A 19,953-nucleotide genomic window follows, 5' to 3' on the forward strand; every position below is an offset into this window, starting at 1 on the left:
AGGAAGTGAGGTCCAGTGCCATTGCTGTCTCTGCCAGCACAGACCAGACAGGAGGGCCATCACTGGCCCTGGTGCCAGCCAGAGCCCTGTCGACGCTGCCTCCCATGGGCCCTGAATCTGAGGCACCTGGAAGGGTTATTAGCAGGATTGGAACTCATCCCTCTGCTGGGACCAGATCATAATTACAGTAATTTTCTAACAGAGCTCGGCAGTAGGACTGTTTAATCAGCATCTGACTCCCTTGTGCTCCCAGCCCTCATTACTCAAGGAGAGGAGTGGGATGCCTCTTAAAGAGACAGTGCCCGCCTTTCAGCATTTTGAACAGATGTGCCCTAATTGGTAGAATATATCTAAGTCTCACAGCTTATAGTAGGCAGGCTGCATTGCCTCCAACAAACTGCCTCAGGCTTTCACTGTTCTGGGCCTTCTGCCGGAAGGATCTGGGTCAGGCTGCTGGTGGGCTGGGCTTCCCACACCAACACAGCCACCAGGGAAAGGGACACACACAGGGCTAGAGCACTTACGGGATTCGAACAGGCTGGCCCTTTGTGAACTGATGGTATCAAAGAAAAAGTGCTTGGCTGAAGGACGGGAAGGAGACTTGACAGCCACGCATGAAAAGAAATTTTGGCTGGTGGCTTCCCATAATCCAGAGATTCCAGAAACATCTTGTGTTCCTACCCTTCCAGGGGGAAAAAACGTTATAGACTTACCAGTAGTCTCCTAATTCTCACACCCTAGCTTTACCACCTCTGTTTATTATCTGTGCCCCTTTGGCTACCATGAAAGTATCCCTTCGCTTTTTTTCCTTCTCCTTTGCTTGTGAAAATAGACCAGATCTCCCCTGAACAAGAGAAAAGTAATTATTCACTCTGCTTGAGTCAGGAGCACTCTGTCTCCTAGGAAGTGTAGTTCTTGTTAACATTTTGAGCATAAGTTGTCTGTGTTTATTATATCGAGATTTGAGGTGTCCAGCTTTCCAACTCCAAATCCAGTCATGGCTAAAATAGAAGTGTTTTTTCCCCACTGAGAAGTCATATCTCTAATAAGGCCAGACACAGTGGCCAACACCTGTAATCCCAGCACTTTGGGAGGCCAAGGAGGGCAGATACCCGAGGTCAGGAGTTTGAGACCAGCCTGGCCAACATGGTGAAACCTCATCTCTAAAAAAAATACAAAAATTAGCCAGGCGTGGTGGCAGACACCTGTAGTCCCAGCTACTTAGAAGGCTGAGGCAGGAGAATCACTTGAACCCAGGAGGTGGAGCTTGCAGTGAGCCAAGATCACGCCACTGCATTCCAGCCTGGGCAACAGAGCGAGACTCCATCTCCAAAAAAAAAGTATAGTGGCTAAGAACAGGAAAGGGGGAACTCATCGACAGTTTAAAGAAAGGTACTTTAAACCAGACTCTGAGCCTTTTACAGAACTGAGTCCCTGCTGGCAGAGGGCCGCCCCTCCAGCTTAGAATCGCTGCCCAGTGCTCCACTAAGGAAGTGGTATGTCGTGCTGCAATGGTTATCTGTTTGGCTTTAGCTGCTTCTCAGCTGGCTGCTCATACGTAAATCCACAGATGCCACTCCAGCCTCTGATTTAATGCTCCTGCAGCCTCAGTGAGGCAGGCCGGGAGCTGGTCTATTCCCCTTTCTACCCCCAACCCCTCCTCACATCAAATCCTTCCAATTCTCACACCACTGTCCACCCCACCCCTAGGGTGTTAAGGATATTCTGCAAGAGCTGAGGCATATAAACAAATTCACATACATGGAACTAACTTAATGCCCAATCAGATTGTTAAAAAGTCATGATCAGGCCGGGCGCCGTGACTCACGCTTGTAATCCTAGTACTTTGGGAGGCCGAAGCAAGCGGATTACTTGAGGTCAGGAGTTTGAGACCAGCCTGGCCAACATGGTGAAACCCCATCTATAATAACAATACAAAAATTAGCCAGGCGTGGTGGCGGATGCCTGTAATCCCAGTTATTCAGGAGGCTGAGGAAAGAGAATCACTTGAACCTGGGAGACAGAAGTTGCAGTGAACTGAGATCACACCACTGCACTCCAGACTGGATTACAGAGCAAGACTCCATCTCAAAAGAAAAAAAAGTCATGATCACCTCCCAAGCAAAGCTAACAGAGAGGATAGGAGGTACCCTGGACTCGGTCATATGGATCTAAGGCCTTAGCATGAGAAAACTAAGGACTGTGAAAGAGCTCTGATTTGTGAGGACAATTCTGAAAAGCCCTGCAGGGTTGCTTTTTTTTTTCTCCTTGAATGTAGTGGTAGACTTTTTCTTTTTTGGGGTGGCAGGGGACTTGTCTCACAGAGCTCGGAAAGTATCTCTCATGTGAACATACTCCACCATCATCTAAAAACATGCTTTTTAAAAAACCACACTTGGTGGCCAGGCGCGGTGGCTCACGCCTGTAATCCCAGCACTTTGGGAGGCCGAGACGGGCGGATCACGAGGTCAGGAGATCAAGACCATCCTGGCTAACACGGTGAAACCCCGTCTCTACTAAAAAATACAAAAAACTAGCCGGGCGAGGTGGCGGGCGCCTGTAGTCCCAGCTACTCGGGAGGCTGAGGCAGGAGAATGGCGTGAACCCGGGAGGCGGAGCTTGCAGTGAGCTGAGATCCGGCCACTGCACTCCAGCCTGGGCGGCAGAGCGAGACTCCGTCTCAAAAAAAAAAAAAAAAAAAAAAAAAAAAAAAAAACACACTTGGATGGGCACAGTGGCTCACGCCTGTAATCCAAGCACTTTGGGAGGCCGAGGCAGGTGGATCACTTGAGGTCAGGAGTTCGAGACCAGTCTGGCCAACATGATGAAACACAGTCTCTACTAAAAATACAAAAATTGCCAAGCGTAGTGGCTCACACCTGTAATCCCAGCACTTTGGGAGAATGACGTAGATGGATCATGAGGTCAGGAGATCGAGACCATCCTGGCCAACATGGTGAAACCCCATCTCTACTAAAAATACAAAAATTAGCTGGACGTGGTGGCATGCGCCTGTAGTCCCAGCTACTTGGGAGCCTGAGGCAGGAGAATCGCTTGAACCCGGGAGGCGGAGGTTGCAGTAAGCCAAGATGGCGCCACTGCACTTTAGTCTGGCAACAGAGCGAGACTCCATGTCAAAAAATAATAATAATAAATCAATAAAATAAAAATACAAAAATTAGCCGGGTGAGGTGGCAGGCCCATGTAATCCCAGCTACTTGGGAGGCTGAGGCAGGAGAACTGCTTGACCCCGGGAGGTGGAGGTTGTGGTGAGTTGAGATTGTACCACTGCACTCCAGCCTGGGCGGCAAAGGGAGACTCCATCTCAAAAAAAAAAAAAAAAAAAAAAAAATTGAGCTCAGTTTCCTCAATGAAAAAAGAGCATATACCTACCCTACTTTCCTCACGAGGCACTGAAAAGGGCCAATAAAATGATGCTTATAAAACTTAGTGTTTTAATGGTAAGAAACCCCCCCACACACAAACACATTTCCTCCCACCAAACAAACAATCCCCACAAGCTTGGAATCAGTCATCCTGGGTTATGGATGACTAGATGTGGGCCATGGAGGTATCTGACAGAAGAAAGGTGACTAAATCAGGACAGAACTTGACTCAAAACTAAATTCTAAACATTTTTATCCTACAAACAGTTCAATGAGCCACTACCCCCAGCTAATCCTCCATCTTTCATAGAGGTCATCAGCCACAGTGGCTAGACCTGGGCAGACGCAGGAACAGAGCAAAACAGAAGAGGGGCCTATGGCACTATCTGGATGGAGAGAAAAACTCATGTGTGCTATTTTTCTGATGGCCCTAGGCCTGTATTATTAGAAAAGTGCTTTCCTTCCTAGGACTTCTCCTTCTAAGGCCTATACTCAACTAAGAGAGAGACTGAAAGGAGATGGTGCCTGGCCTTAGATTAACTGAGGTGCTGTTGTATGCACGCTGCTAATGGATCATTAAAAAAGCTGGGAGTCAGAAAAATCACATCCATGTCTTTGAATGGCTCCTGCTGTCCCAGCAGCCTAGCCTGCTGGCAGAACTAGCTGCTGAGCACCAACTCCAGGAAGAAAAGGAGCAAATAGAAGAAGTCCAACCCAGCTTGCTGTTTTTTGGCTGAGTAGGGAATTGACACAGACCACCTCCGGCTCCTGTCTGGAAGTATGGAGATCAGAGAGCTTCAGGCACAGCTGGGTTCACAGCTGCACCATTTGGAGCATTGGGCTCATTAATATTCATGAGCCATCCCCACCAATCGGCAAAGCGGATGCCATTAGCTTAGCATCTGTCGGGTTTTTGTGAGGGTTGCGCGTGGAGTTTTTTTCCCCTTTTAAATGAACTTCTTCTGACATTTTGGATTTGCCTCTGTAGGTTTTCTATCCTCGCCTTGCTCTGCTGCATCATATAAAGGAGAGACCCAGGGGAGGCGGGCAGGAAAGAGGGATGAATACCAGCCAGGGCTTTGCATCTGCCTGTTGACAAACTTTATTTCTCTTTCAGCACCTGGCACCTCAGACAGGCTGCGAGGATGGAAGCAGCATCAGGTAAATTATACCTAACAAGGTTCATGCCCAGAACTGTGAGAAGAGTTGGATCCCAGCTCTTTGGAAGACAATCCTTCCTCCAGTGGTGAAGTTGAGCTGCACACACAATGCAGGAGGGCTACAGAGCACAGTTCTAAACCATTATTTCCATGCTGATAAATTCATGATTTATGAAAGGAACTACTGCCAGCCCTCACTCCCTCCCTCTCTGCTACAGCTTGTTAGACACAAATTGCAACAACAATCTTAAATACTTGCATTTTATTTCAGGCCAAAGCCCCTCCACTCTGAACTAAATGCCATGACAGTCCCACAGCATAGGCTGGTAGTAAAAGAGCCCACAGACAGGGTAGGATAGTGAGAGGAGGGAGGAGTGGGTGAGAGGCAGGGGAAGAATCACACAAGCAAACCTAAGAGTAAAGCAATGCAGAATGCCTGTGGCACTCGGCTCCTACCAGCTCTGGCTCTCAGTGGAGATGAAGAATGGCAGCAGGAGGAGAGAATGCCTCATTGTCTGAAGGAGAGCGTGTTGTTCCTCATCTCCATCCCCAGAGCCCTCTCTTTCAGGCAGGCAGAAACAAAGCCCTCGCACCCCCACTGGACTGCTCAATACAGCAGAGATGCTGGCGGTGGAAGCCCTGGAGGCAGGGAGCTGTTACCAAAGGAGAAGAAAAGGATTCAAAAAAGAAAGGAGCCCACTCTAACCCTGCAGAAAAGATAGCCATGTCTCCGCTTTATAACCAGAAGAGACAGTGACAGCCCCGACAGTCTTTTCCAAAATAAAGGCTCCTGGCTGTTGTTGTTTCTTCTGGCTGTGGCCAGCCACTTCTCTCTCAGGCATGACCATGAGCTGTTGTGCAGGTCTCAGGCTCCACTCAGCCAGGCTAAGGTCTCGGGACATAAATCCCCAGCAGCAGAAGTCACAGCACCAGTTCCATTCAGTGGTATCATTGAAAGAAAAAGCAAGGAGGTGGGAGAGTAAATATTCATCCCACTGTCCATGCAAGAAAGTAGGCAAGAGGCCAGCCTCCCAGAAACAAAGTGCTCTAGGGCTACAGTAGAAACTGAAGCCAGCCAAGATGGGGATACAACACAACCACTCCCGTTGGGACAATGTTCAATATGGCAGCTTAGAATTGCCACATACAGGTCCCCAAAACTGGTCACCTGAGGAGATACTCCTGGTCCTACATACAAATGACCTACAGAAACTCAGCCCCCAGGAGAGTAATATGGGGTTCTGTTCAAAATCAACAGCCCCTGGGCCTTATGCTTAACTTACAAACATCTGCACAGTATTTATTCCCATGGAAGAGGCATACGGGGCTGTTATGACTGACCTCTGTCAATCAGCCCAAGCAAAGGCGACTAGAAGACACTAAGCAGCCCAGCCTCCCACAATACCTGCCCTGTGCCCAGTCCCACCTGAGTAAGTCTCCTGGCCCGTATCTTCTCTGACCATCTCAGAGCAGAACCCAGAGCTCACTTTTCCAAAACTGTTTCTAATTGACCAGGGTCTAAAGGCACAGCATGGTCTCCTCCCACAGCCCTCCTCACAGACTGAAGAGTGGAGGTTCCCTCATTGGGTCTTCCAAAATCACAGCATAATGGTGAGGAGAGGGGTGGGAGAGTGGGACTTTCCAAGGAAGGAACCTCAGAGTCAACAACTGGAGCCCACACTTCTAAATGGTCCTTTTCTTCACTGGGAGGTGGTGAGGGAGAGTTCCTCCTACCCGATCTTGGAAGAAAGCAGCAACTGGAAAAGAGTGAGAAAAGGAAAAGAAAGGTATGAACAGCTTGGGTAACATAGTGAGACCCCATCTCTACAAAAAAATAAAAATAAATTAGCCACGGATGCTGGCACGTGCCTGCCCAGCTACTCAGGAAGCTGAGGCGGGAAGATTGCTTGAACCTGGGAGGTCAAGGCTGCAGTGAGTTATGATCACACCACTGCACTTCAGCCTGGGCAACAGAGTGAGACTCCGTCTCAGAAAAAAAAAGAGTATGAACATATAAACAAAAATGAATGGAAGGGAAGTCTCTCTGAGCCTATTCTGACTCAGGAGGCTGCCCAATTAAAAAAAAAAAAATGGCTGGGCATGGTGAATTATTTGAGTCTGGGAGGTGGAGACCATCCTGGGCAACCTGGCGAAACCCTATCTCAATTAAAAAAAAAAAAAAAAAGACTGGGCACAGTGGCTCACACTTGTAATCCCAGCACTTTGGGAGGCTGAGGCAGGCGGATCACAAGGTCAGGAGATCGAGACCATCCTGGCTAACACGGTGAAACCCTGTCTCTACTAAATATACAAAAAATTAGCCGGGCGTGATGGTGGGCACCTGTGGTCCCAGCTACTCGGGAGACTGAGGCAGGAGAATGGCGTGAACCTGGGAGGCGGAGCTTACAGTGAGCCGAGATCATGCCACTGCACTCCAGCCTGGGCGACAGAGCAAGACTCTGTCTCAGAAAAAAAAAAACAGATAAATGCAAGTGAATGGATAAACAAAATGTGGTTATTTAGCCATACAAATGGACTGTTATTTAGCCATAAAAATGGGGGAAAAAAAGGAGAAAAAAGAGCAATGAAGTAATGATGCATGATAAAATATGAATGAACCTTGAAAACATTATGTTAGATGAAAAAAGCCGGTTACAAAAGACCACAAATCATATGACTCCATTTGTGTAAATGTCCAAAATAGACAAACGCATAGACACAGAAAGTAGACTAGTGGTTGCCAGGAGCTACGGGGGAGGGAAGGACAGGGGAGTCACTACTCACGGGTACAAGGTTTCTTTTGGGGTGATGAAAATGTTCTAAAATTGACTGTGGTGGCTGACAGTTATACAACCCTGTGACTATATTAAAAACTACTGAACTGTACCTAAAAAGGTAAACTTTATGGCAGGTAAATTTTATGTCAATAAAGCTATTAGGCCAGGCACGGTAATCCTAGCCAGTAATCCTAGCACTTTGGGAGGCAGAGGCAGGTGATCACCTGAGGTCAGGTGTTCGAGACCAGCCTGATCAACATGGCAAAAATCCCATCTCTACTAAAAATACAAAACTTAGCCGGGCGTGGTGGCACTTGCCTGTAATCCCAGCTACTCAGGAGGCTGAGGCAGGAGAATCGCTTGAACCCAGGAAGCGGAGGTTGCAGTGAGCCAAGATCATGCCACTGCACTCCAGCCTAGGCAGAAGAGTGAGCCTCTATCTCCACAAAAAAATAAAAATAAAAATAAATAAGGGAGGAAGGAGGAATAAAATACCGAATAAATGAGAAAGCTTTCCCTTCTCTCTCCCCAGGTTTCAGTAGGAGCTCCTGCTACCCAGTGGTAGGTTAACACAGACCCACCTGGATAGAAAGCCACACACCCAAAGAACAAGATCTCTTGAAAGGCTACCAATGCTATGACATTACTTTCCCTAACAAATGGACACCTCTCTGGTCCAGGTTATAGCAAACCTAGCCCCTGCTATCTCAAAGAGTACTCCAGTTACCTCTTAGGCTGGTCTCCTTTAGCCAGGTGAGAAGAGCTCTGCCTCTCTTCCTGGGCCCAGCCACAGTTTGACATAGCATATCGAAGAATGGCATCAGACACAGTCATGGTGCTTCGGCCCTGGACACAGGCTTCTATCTCAGGCACTGAGAGCTGGCTTTGCAGGAAGAGGTGCAACTGACTGTCGGACAAGAGAACCACACTCTGCAGGACCCTGGGGAAAATACAGGTAGCACAACACAGAGCATCACCCTGAGGAACTGCTCTCCATTCCCCATCCTCTGAAGAACTTCTGGTTACCTGAGCAGGGAGCTCCATCCTGCCTGGCACCTCCCTCCACCCCGCCTCCACCCTCAGTGGCCAGCACCAGCCGTTCTGTCCACTCACTTTTCAAGGAAGTGCTGCAGACCTTGTCGTCGCTTCTCAATGAACTCATCTGAGGTGCCGAAGAAGGTTGACTTCCCAGGAAGTTCAGGAACAGGCCTGTGGAGCCACATGATATAACACCCACGATAACTCTAACATCTAAGATAGTCATTCTAGCCTCTGATCAAGGAAATACCTTGAAAACAAGCTTCATCAATACAATTAGCATTTTTTTTTTTTTTTTTGAGACAGAGTCTCGCTCTGTCGCCCAGGCCGGAGTGCAGTGGCGCGATCTCAGCTCACTACAAGCTCCGCCTCCCGGGTTCACGCCATTCTCCTGCCTCAGCCTCCCGAGTAACCAGGATTACAGGCACCCACCACCACGCCCAGCTAATTTTTTGTATTTTTAGTAGAGACGGGGTTCACCGTGTTAGCCAGGATGGTCTTGATCTCCTGACCTCGTGATCCACCCGCCTTGGCCTCCCAAAGTGCTGGGATTACAGGTATGAGCCACGGCCCCTGGCCACAATTAGCTTTTAATAAGGGGTGGTGCTAACATTGACTGACTGCATGCCAAGTGTCAAGCCAGACTGTGCTAAATGTTTTATAAACATTATTTCATTTAGTCATCCCAAAACCCCATGAGAAAGATATTAGTAAACTCACTTTAGATGAGAGAAGTTAAGTAAATTTCTCACTGTTACACAGCTAGTAAGCGGCAAAGCTCATATCGGAACCAGGTCTATGACTATAAAACCCATGCTGATACATTATTTTTGTCTGTTTGATTTTAGAGACAAGGTATTGCTTTCCAAGCTGCTCTCTCCAGGTTGCCCAGGCTGAAGTGCAGTGGCATAATCATGAGCATAGCTCACCACAGCCTCAAATTCCTGGGATCAAGTAATCCTCCTGCATCAGCCTCCAGAATAACTATAACTACAGGCACGTGCCACTGTGTGCACCTAATTTATTTATTTATTTACTTAGGTATCTGTAGAGACAGAGTATTGCTCTGTTGCCCAGGCTGGTCTCAAACTCCTGGCCTCAAGTGATCCTCCTTCTTTAACTTCCCAAAGCACTGGAATTACATGTGTGAGCCACCAAGCCCAGCCACACTATGTTGTTTATGAAACCCACTCCCGGCTAGGTACCGTGGTTCATGCCTGTCATCCTAGCACTTTGGGAGATTGAGGTGGGCAGATCACTTGAGCTCAGGAGTTCAAGACCAGCCTGGGCAACATGATGAAACCTCATGTCTCCTTTAAGAAAAAAAAAAAAAAACAGCTGGGCGCAGTGGCTCACGCCTGTAATCCCAGCACTTTGGGAGGCTGAGGTGGGCAGATCATGAGGTCAGGAGATAAAGACCATCCTGGCTAACACTGTGATACCCCGTCTCTACTAAAAATACAAAAAATTAGCCGGGCATGGTGGCATGCGCCTGTAGTCCCAGCTACTCGGAAGGCTGAGGCAGGAGAATGGCGTGAACCCGGGAGGCGGAGCTTGCAGTGAGCTGAGATCACGCCACTGCACTCCAGCCTGGGGAATAGAGCAAGATTCCGTCTCAAAAAAAAAAAAAAAAACAGGCCGGGTGCGGTGGCTGACGCCTGTAATTCCACCACTTTGGGAGGCAAACGCGGGTGGATCATCTGAGCTCAGGAGTTCAAGACCAGCCTGGCCAACATGGTGAAACCCTGTCTGAATTGCTTTAAACAGGAGGCAGAGGTTGCAGTGAGCCGAGATCGCACCATTGCACTCCAGCCTGGGCGATAAGAGTGAGACTCTGTCTCAAAAATAAAAATACAAAATACAAAAAGTAGGCTGGGTGCGGTGGCTCACACCTGTAATCCCACCACTTTGGGAGGCCAAGGCGGGCGGATCACCTGAGCTCAGGAGTTCGAGACCAGCCTGACCAATATGGAGAAATCCCATCTCTACTAAAAATACAAAATTAGGCCAGGCATGGTGGCTCACGCCTGTAATCCCAGCACTTTGAGAGGTCAAGGCAGGCGGATCACCTAAGGTCGGGAGTTCGAGACCAGCTTGACCAACATGGAGAAACCCATCTCTACTAAAAATACAAAAACTTAGCTGGGCATGGTGGTGCATGCCTGTAATCCCAGCTACTTGGGAGGCTGAGGCAGGAGAATCACTTGAAACTGGGAGGCGGAGGTTGCAGTGAGCTGAGATTATGCCATCGTACTCCAGCCTGGGCAACAAGAGTGAAACTCTGTCTCAAAAAAAAATTTTTTTAAATAAATAAAAATAAATATACATAATTAGCCGGGTGTGGTGGCACATGCCTGTAATCCCAGCTACTCGGGAGGCTGAGGTAGGAGAATCGCTTAAACCCAGGAGGTGGAGGTTGCGGTGAGCTGAGATCGAGCCATTGCACTCCAGCCTGGGCAACAAGAGCGAAACTCCATCTCAAAAAAAAAAGAAAGAAAGAAAAAAGAAAATTAGCAGGGCTTGGTGGCGCACCCCTGTAATCCCACCTACTCAGGAGGCTGAGGAAGGAGAATCACTTGAACCCCAGGAGGTGGAGGTTGCAGTGAGCTGAGATCGCGCCGCTGCACTCCAGTCTGCTGGACGGGACAGGAGCAAGACTCCATCTTAAAAAAAAAAAAAAAAAAAAAAAAGTGGCTCACACCTGTAATCCCAGCACTTTGGGAGGCCAAGGCAGATAGATCATGAGGTCAGGAGTTGGAGACCAGCCTGACCAAAATGGTGAAACGCCGTCTCTACTAAAAATACAAAAATTAGCCAGAAGTGGTGGTGTGCACCTGTCATCCCAACTACTCAGGAGGATGAGGCAGGAGAATCCCTTGAACCCGGGAGGCAGAGGTTGCAGTGAGCTGAGATTGCACCACTACACTTTAGCCTGGGTGACAGAGTGAGACTCCGCCTCAAAAAAAAAAAAAAAAAAAAAGAAAAAAAGAAATCCACACAAACCATCAACTATTGTTTTTAAAAAGGAAGAAACTGGCCGGGCGCGGTGGCTCAAGCCTGTTAATCCCAGCACTTTGGGAGGCTGAGACGGGTGGATCACAAGGTCAGGAGATCGAGACCATCCTGGCTAACACGGTGAAACCCCGTCTCTACTAAAAATTACAAAAAACTAGCTGGGTGAGGTGGCGGGCGCCTGTAGTCCCAGCTACACGGGAGGCTGAGGCAGGAGAATGGCATAAACCCGGGAGGCAGAGCTTGCAGTGAGCTGAGATACGGCCACTGCACTCCAGCCTGGGCAACAGAGCCAGACTCCATCTCAAAAAAAAAAAAAAAAAGGGCCTGGTGCGGTGGCTCAGTCCTGTATAATCCTAGCAATTTTGGGAGGCTGAGGCAGGCGGATCACCTGAGGTTGGGAGTTCGAGACCAGCCTGACCAACATGGATAAACCCCATCTCTACTAAAAATACAAAATTAGCCGGGAGTAGTGGCGCATGCCTGTAATCCCAGCTACTCAGGAGGCTGAGGCAGGAGAATCACTTGAACCCGGGAGGTGGAGGTTGCGGTAAGCCGACACTGCACCCGGGCATCAAGAGCAAAACTCAGTCTCAAAAAAAAAAAAACATATTTCCCAGCCAGGAGCGGTGGCTCACGCCTGTAATCCCAGCACTTTGGGAGGCCGAGACGGGTGGATCACTTGAGTCCAGCAGTTTGAGACCAGCCTGGCCAACATGGAGAAACCCCATCTCTACTAAAAATACAAAAACTAGGTAGGCGTAATGGTGGGCACCTGTAATCCCAGCTACTTGGGAGGCTGACGCAGAAAGAATTGCTTCAACCTGGGAGGCGGAGGATGCAGTGACATGAGATCACGCCGTTGCACTCCAGCCTGTGCAACAGAGCAAGACTCCATCTCAAAAAAAGAAAAAAACATTATTTCCCAGCTGGGCCTGGTGGCTCACACCTAATCCCAACAATTTGGAAGGCGAAGGCAGGACTGCTTGAGTCCAGGAGTTCAAGACCACACTAGTAACATAGGGAGACCCCCATCTCGACAAAAATATTTTCCAAATTAGGCAAATGTAGTGGCATGCACCTGCAGTCCCAGCCACTCAGGAAGCTGAGGTGGGAGGATTGCTAGAACGCAGGAGGTTGAGGCTGCAATGAGCCATGAGGGCGCCACTGCACTCCAGCCTCCATAACAGAGCAAGACCCTATGTCAAAAAAAAACACAAAAAACCCAAAAAACAAAAAAAGAAACAACATATTTCCCAATTTCCTTAGTGCCTGGTATGTTGCAAGTTCTGTTCATTGTCAACTCCAGTACCTACATAAGCACCCAAAACAGACCCAAGAAGGAAGCAAGAGCAAACTCACACCAAACCAGCATTTCTCTGTAGCTGCTTTCTCAGCCACACAAACTCACGGTAGCGGCGCCGCACACAGGAAGTCTTGGCAGTAAAGGCTTTGCTGTTGGTCTATACATGAAAGCACATGAAGTACATGAAAAGGGTTTAGTGGAAAAAAGACAAGTTCACATAAGCTCCCTATCACTGCTCTCACTGAGGAGCCATGCCATCAGGCCACAGACCTGATCAGGTCCCCAACTAGAACAAAGTGCCACCAGACAGCCCAAAAGCAACTCAAAGACATACCTCAAACTCTCTTTCCTTTCCTCCCTCCCTTTCTTCCAAGTCTTCTGTCTCGGGTCCACCAGAAACACTCAAAAATAGGTTACACCTTGCCGTGTGCGGTGGCTCACACCTGTAATCCCAGCACTTTGGGAGGCCAAGGAGGGTGGATCACTTGAGGTCAGGAGTTCAAGACCAGCCTGGCCAACATGATAAAACCCCATCTCTACTAAAAAAATATATATTCAAAATTAGCTGGGCATGGTGGCACATGCCTGTAATCCCAGCTACTTGGGAGGCTGAGGCAGGAGAATTGCTTGAACCCGGGAGACAGAGGTTGCAGTAAGCCGAGATCACACCACTGCACTCCAGCCTGGGCAACAAGAGCAAAACTCCATCTCAAAAAAAAAAGGGTTACACCTCAGTACAAGCCCCTCAGCTCTGCAGAGCGTTGACCCCAATACAGAAGCTTGATGCACTCACATGAAGGAATATCTTATAATCCACATAAGAGTTCCAGGAGCCCTCATTCTGCACTCGGGGGTCCTGAACACGCACTGTAATCACCTCCTGTAGGTAAGAAAAACTCCCTCAGCTTCAGCTACAGAGCAAGGCAGCTCTGACAACACAGGTTGCTAGATTTTTCCACCCAACACCAACTTTCATTCATTCAACACCAACTTTCATTCATTCATTTCATTCATTCACTCAATTCAATCACTCAATTCAACAAATTTTTACTGAGCCCCACTACGTGTCAGACACTATTCTAGGCACTGGGAATAAAGCATGAACAAGAGACATAAGTCCCTGCCCCCATGAAGCTTACATTCCAGTATATTCCAATCAATGGAAAATTTAGTCAGAATGGAACCCCATTTCCTAGGAATGCCTCTGCTATTGATTTCTTTCTCCTGACTTTATTTTGAGCTCATCAGAACCACCAAAGTAATACTGCAGGAAGAACACTACTGAGTAATGATTTGCATCTCTGTGTCCTCTTTCCTCCTAAATCCCCTCTCCAACTTTTACCTACCTGTTCTCTGGAGACCACACTCTTACCTCCTGTTCTTGGTTCTCCGACATCCTACACCAAAAGCCCATTGGAAGAAAACATCTGATGAGGGACAGAGGATACAGGATCAAGATTAGTATGCCTCTGTTCTTACCATTCTTTACCAGGGAAAACCCTGAAAGTTTTTAATAGACGACCGTGGGGAAACCCAGGCAACACTTTTTGTTTTTGTAAAACTTAAGAGGAAGCAAAAAAAAATACCCATTAGCTCAATGCCAAGCTAAAAGGCCCTGGGGAATTTGCCTCCCTTCTCAGATCAGGCCCTCAACTAGGCCACCTCTCCCCAAAGTGTGTTAGAGTCTACAGAAAGTTTGTCACATGCAGCCAAAACAGGCGGGTCCAGATGTAAAACTTTTGCCTTCAAGAACGCAGGCATAACAGGGTCTGGTGAGCACTCAGATCACAGCTTTGAAAGCGAGCCTAACAGCGCCCCCTCCCGGCTGTCTAGAGACAACCAAGTCCCCACAAACACCAATGCTTCTGCATTTCTCCCAGTCTCACTAACACCAGTCACCTCCTCACAGGTGAATCATAGAGCTAGAGCAGTCCAAGGAGCACCTGAGTGGGTTGCCCAGTTGGGACCTTCCCTGTATCCAATCCATACTCTGGAACCCAAGCCAACTGTTCTAATGACTTCCTCTCCTGACATGCCATCCGGTTTGTACTTCTGCCCAAGCACCCCACAGCTGCACAGGTCGACCCAGGATGCATTCTGCTCCTTTGTAAAGATTCATTAAAGCCTCAGCCCTGATTTTCCCCAATGTGGCAGTTTACATGTATAGCGACATCACCCACTCCGACAAGGGGACCATGAAGGCTGCAGCACAGGGTTACTCAAGTCCAATGGGGCCCATGATGTCACCTTCTGTTAAAATACAGCACTAATCTTGTTACTTCTAGAACTATTCCAACAGCATCCACCCTGGCTGCCGCCTCCACCCCCTTCTCTCTTAAGAGCGGAACAGTAAGGTTTAATTTCCCTTTCCAATTTACCTTGAAATGAAAACTGACTTCAGCCAGTATGTACTGCCAACAAATGATCCAGGCTGGCTCCTGGGAAAACAAGACTATCTCTAATATCTCTGAGCCCTCCCTCTCCTTCCCCCATACCCATTCACATACGCACTCATTTTTACAGTCCCACAATTAATTTTAAACACATTCTCTTATTAGTTCTGCCTTACCATTAGAAGACTGTGTAATGAGTTTCCTTCTATTTTATGTTTTGCTAACACAAGACTAACATTTCAAAAGAAGGGGAACTTGTTTACACCATGAAATCAGCAAAGCAAACAGCTTTTTCAATTCTCTCCAATATACCAGAAGTATCTCCACAGACAAACACTGCATGCAGAAACGAAGCTGCATGGTCCGTGACAAAACTGGGCTACACGGTGTTGAGCAAACCCAAGGTTTTGTGATTGCAGTACCATCTTAAATGGTATTCTTGCTGACAATCTGATTTTTATCTGATGCAGCCACCACCTTCAAGGGGTCCTGAACTGAAAGGTGGGAAATTCCAATTCCAGAACAACCCATATATGACATTCCAGATATTAGTCAAATGTCTGAGACCAAAAAGAGCAGACCCATTGCTGTGAACAATTAACCTCCTTAAGTTTTTTTTTTTTTTCTCTTCTCTTTGCAGGCATTCGATAAACTGCCTGCACAGGAGCAGAGAGTTAAATACTCTGAAGTGTCTTTAAACAAAACCAACAATGGAAAAGACGATGACAAGGAAATCACAGTCATCCACTCAGTGGAGATCATACATCTTTTGTACCTTGAAAAAGGTTTGTCAAATTCAGGACCATAATTTAGTAACGAAATGATCATCATACACTTGGTCTCAGGAAGAGTTTGCATAGGGCCCTGCACTACTTTCATGAAGAAATTCTTCTTTCCTTTGGGGCCAATACCACTCAGAAACAAATAGCTGTGAACTGGCTTTTTTTAAAAAAAAAACCTCCAGAGGCCAGCCTGGCCAACATAATGAAACTCCGTCTCTACTAAAAATACAAAAAATTAGCTGAGCATGGTGGCAGGCGCCTGTAATTCCAGCTACTTGGGAGGCTGAAGCAGGAGAATCACTTGAACCCGGGAGGCGGAGGTTGCACTGCACTCCAGCCCAGGTGACAGTGCGAGACTCCATTGTCAAAAAAAAAAAAACCCTCCAGATGGGCCAGGTACGGCGGCTCATGTCTGTAATTCTAGCACTTTGCGAGGCCCAGGCAGGCGGATCACGAGGTCAAGAGATCAAGACCATCCTGGCCAACATGGTGAAACCCCGTCTCTACTAAAAATACAAAAATTAGCTGCGCGTGGTAGGGCGTGCCTGTAGTCCCAGCTACTTGGGAGACTGAGGCAGGAGAATCAGTTGAACCCAGGAGGTGGAGGCTGCAGTGAGCAGAGATCGCACCACTGCACTCCAGCCTGGCAACAGAGTGAGACTCTGTCTCAAAAAAAAAAAAGGAAGAAAGTTGCAGTTGTAACTGTCCTTAAAAACACTGGGCCGGCGCAGTGGCTCCTGCCTGTAATCCAGCACTTTGGGAAACTGAGGCGGGCAGAACACTTGAGGCCAGGAGTTCGAGAACAGCCTGGCCAACACGGCAAAAACTCCGTCTCTACTAAAAATACAAAAATTAGCTGGGCATGGTGGCACGGGCCTGTACTCCCAGCTACTCGGGAGACTGAGGCATGAGAATCGCTTGAACCCAGAAGGCGGAGGCTGCAGTGAGCCAAGATCACACCACTGCACTCCAGCCTGGGCGACAGAGCGAGACCCTATCTCAAAAACAAACAAACAAACACTAGAACAAATACAAAAACCTAGACACCAAGTAGTAATTTCTAGCAACCACTATTCTTCATTAGATTCCTCCCCACAGATACCACTCCTCAAAAGAAAAAGCTCAGTTCTGCCTCTGGAGAAGAAGCAGAAAGTTCCTAACTTTAGTTCTATAATCTGGGAGATGGATCTGTACGTCATCCAAATAAGGCTAGAGTCAGTGACCATAGCTAATTACATAACTCGGTGTTAACTACATTTCCTGGGCCCTTTCAACCACATCTGAAGTTTCCTTCACTTTCTTCACCTGTACCAGCACCAGTAGCGCTGGTGAGTACCCAATTGTTTGCTGTTTACAAAGTAGATTCATCGTAAAGCTTCTAATATAGTAACAATACAAGGCTTTAGTCTCACCATTTATTTTCTCTCCCATTTAAACAACTTCAAGAGACAGGTTAAGAAAAAAATCAGGTGATTAAAGTAGATGGAACTACTGAGACTACCGTCCCTTCTTACTCAATCTTGAGCCCTTAGTGCCAGATGGCAGATAGCAATTCAAAAAGCTCTCCCTCCAATTATAAATATCACACGTACTAGATAGAGGAAGCTCCCAGTTCTGACCAAGCTTTGTGTGATCTCAACCAAGCAGTTATGCTCCATCTTTTTGTCCATCTCTAACCTACTCCTTTCACTTGGAAGGTAATTAACAACGGCGACCACAATCTACCGCAAGTCTCCCGTGTCCACGTAAAATACTCGCCATTGCCCCCAGTCTTAGTCGTTTAAGTAAATGTCCCCAGTCTTTTACTACGATCACTCCTCCTCCATTCGCAACAAACTAGGACCGAAAGGTCCACATGATCCTTCTTCCTTTCCGATTAAGCCTGGGGAGTAGGAAGTGAAAGATATACTTTGAAGGTAAACTGAAAAGTCGGTTTTTGGATCCCCAGCAAGCCCTTGCCTTAATGCCGGGTGGTAAGAGAGTCCCTCCCTAGGATGTAAAGCGATGCCACCATCCCGAGTGCCACTACTGACGCTCAAGCCCACGCCCCCTCACCTGAGCGCAGCCCCTACTCCCTGGGGCCCCGCCCACGCACTCTCACCTGAGAACAGCACCAGCTCCCCACAGCGACACCGCCCGCGCCCCACCATATAGCCAGATCACGGCTTCTCCTTCCGGGTGAGTCGCCGGTGCCCCAGTGCACGACGGGAGACGCCCTAACCCCGGCTGCCCAGGACGCCCCGCCTTTACAGGCCCGGGCTCTGAGTGGGATTCCCGCTTCCGAACGGCGCAGTTCCGCTTGCCAAGGCCCGGGACTGGAGTCGGGATCCCCCCTCCACTCACTTGGGACGCTAGAGAGTGGACGCAGGTGCGGGGTGAGGGACGGCGAATGGGCTCGGATATCCAATGCGGGGCCGCGTTCCGCCCACTGTCAGGGGAAGCCAATCAGCGGCCAGGGGGCGTCTGCAACGGTCAGCCAGTGGGTCGCGAGAGCAGAGGGGGGTGAGGGGGTTGTTACTCTTGTTCCCTTAGTGCGAGGTACGGTCTGCAGTGTGGGAGGTTCGGGGCTTTAGGAAGCCCACATCCCTGGATCCTCACTAAGTCTCGAGAGTCACCATTGGAACCTCGTAGTTTGTTGTTCCCTAGCGGAGCTATCAAGGGGACTCCGATTCCGATTCGTAAAGCCACTGACCGATTGTCAGAGTGAAAGCCAGACTCGAGAGGGTCCGGCGACTCAGATGGCTCACACCAAAACAAACTCGAAGCAGCATCATGCAGCTAGGGAGCAAGAGAAAACCGTTCAATGTGTTGAAGACTTTTGCGATGGTCTTTTAACAACTTATTTAAAGATAATTTCAGCAAGTCTAGCGGGGTGGCTCACGCCTGTAATCCCAACACTTATTAGAGAGGCCGAGGCGGGAGGATCGCTTGAGGCTAGTCTTGAGACACGCCCTACCAATTTAGGGAGACTCTCGTCTCTGCAAAAAAAAATTTAAAAATTAGCCAGGCGTGGTGGCATGTGCCTGTAGTCCCAGCTACTAGGGAGGCTGAGGCAGGAGGAAGGCTTGAACCAGGGGTTCGAGGCTGCAGGGAGCCCTGATCTCTGCAGAGCAAGACCCTGTCTGAAAAAAAGAAAAACAGCTAAAAGGAAGAAAAGAAAGGGGCCGAGCACGGTGTCTCACGCCTGTAATCCCACCGCTTTGGGAGCTGGAGGCAGGTGGATTACCTGAGGTCAGGAGTTCGAGACCAGCCTGGCCAACACGGTGAAACCCTGTCTCTACTAAAACTACAAAAATTAGCTGGGCATAGTCATGGGCACCTGTAATCCCAGCTATTCAGGAGACTGACGCAGGGGGATTGCTTGAACCCAGGAGTCGGAGGTTGCAGTGAGCCAAGATTGCGCCATTACACTCCAGCCTGGGAGACTCCATTGTAAAAAAATAAAAATAAAAAAAAATTAAGGAAGATAGCTGGATTCTCATATGTGCTTCCCCTTTCTCTGTTGTGCTCTGTTGTTTTGGTACATTAAGAAAATTCAGCCTTAAATAGATATGTAGTTGAGAAAAGGAAGAGTATATTTAGCCTTCTCAAACAATTTTGAATATTCTTCTTTGATACTACCCAAATTCAACAAATGGTAACTTTTCTTTGTTTTTTTGAGACAGGTTCCTGCTCTGTTGCCCAGGCTGGAGTGCAGTGGCAGGATCACAGCTTACTACAGGCTCAACCTCCAGGGCTCAAGTCATCCTCCCACCTCAGCCGTTGGAGCTGCTGGGACCACAGGTGTGTGCCACCATACTCGGTTAATTTTTTTAATTTTTATACAGATAGAGGCTCCCTATGTTGCCGAGACTGGAAGTGTTTATTTATTTATTTATTTATTTTTTAAGTACACACCACCTTGGAGATGGAGTCATTTCTTAAAGGTTAAGTGGGCCGGGCGCAGTGGCTCACGCCTGTAATCCCAGCACTTTGGGAGGCCGAGACGGGTGGATCACGAGGTCAGGAGATCGAGACCATCCTGGCTAACACGGTGAAACCCCGTCTCTACTAAAAATACAAAATTTTTGTATTTTTACAAAATTTTTAAAAATACAAA

The 19,953-nt window shown here is 48.1% G+C and overlaps 2 protein-coding genes across 6 annotated transcripts in view; one reads left to right on the plus strand and one right to left on the minus strand.

The window, feature by feature from the left end:
* CBX1 (chromobox 1) overlaps nt 1–19,953 on the plus strand; it is a 181,622-nt gene that overhangs the window by 119,964 nt on the left and 41,705 nt on the right. For 2 of the 4 annotated variants that reach the window (XM_050762896.1, XM_050762898.1), the window contains exons 1-2: nt 18,097–18,222; nt 19,520–19,637. The exons of 1 other annotated variant lie outside the window; for it this stretch is intronic. The gene's annotated coding sequence lies outside the window, so the exon portion shown is untranslated. Of the gene's footprint in view, nt 1–18,096; nt 18,223–18,336; nt 18,393–19,519; nt 19,638–19,953 lie in introns of those variants that run through there. One more of the 4 variants, XM_050762897.1, reaches the window with a different exon arrangement.
* On the minus strand, nt 4,794–18,284 carry SNX11 (sorting nexin 11). Of its 2 annotated transcripts, none has more exons than XM_050762858.1 (7): nt 18,198–18,284; nt 14,052–14,106; nt 13,473–13,559; nt 12,736–12,836; nt 8,437–8,532; nt 8,051–8,263; nt 4,794–6,303 (listed from the first exon to the last, which is right to left on the minus strand). In XM_050762858.1, exons 2-7 carry the CDS (start codon nt 14,091–14,093, stop codon nt 6,030–6,032), a joined length of 813 nt encoding a protein of 270 aa, XP_050618815.1. In that variant the 5' UTR covers nt 14,094–14,106; nt 18,198–18,284; the 3' UTR covers nt 4,794–6,029. The 2 variants fall into 2 exon arrangements, with proteins under 2 accessions (XP_050618815.1, XP_050618814.1); XM_050762857.1 differs by lacking the exon at nt 18,198–18,284 and adding an exon at nt 17,956–18,051.

This window comes from Macaca thibetana, chromosome 16 (assembly GCF_024542745.1).
Source record: "Macaca thibetana thibetana isolate TM-01 chromosome 16, ASM2454274v1, whole genome shotgun sequence".
Taxonomy (NCBI): Eukaryota; Metazoa; Chordata; class Mammalia; order Primates; family Cercopithecidae; genus Macaca; species Macaca thibetana.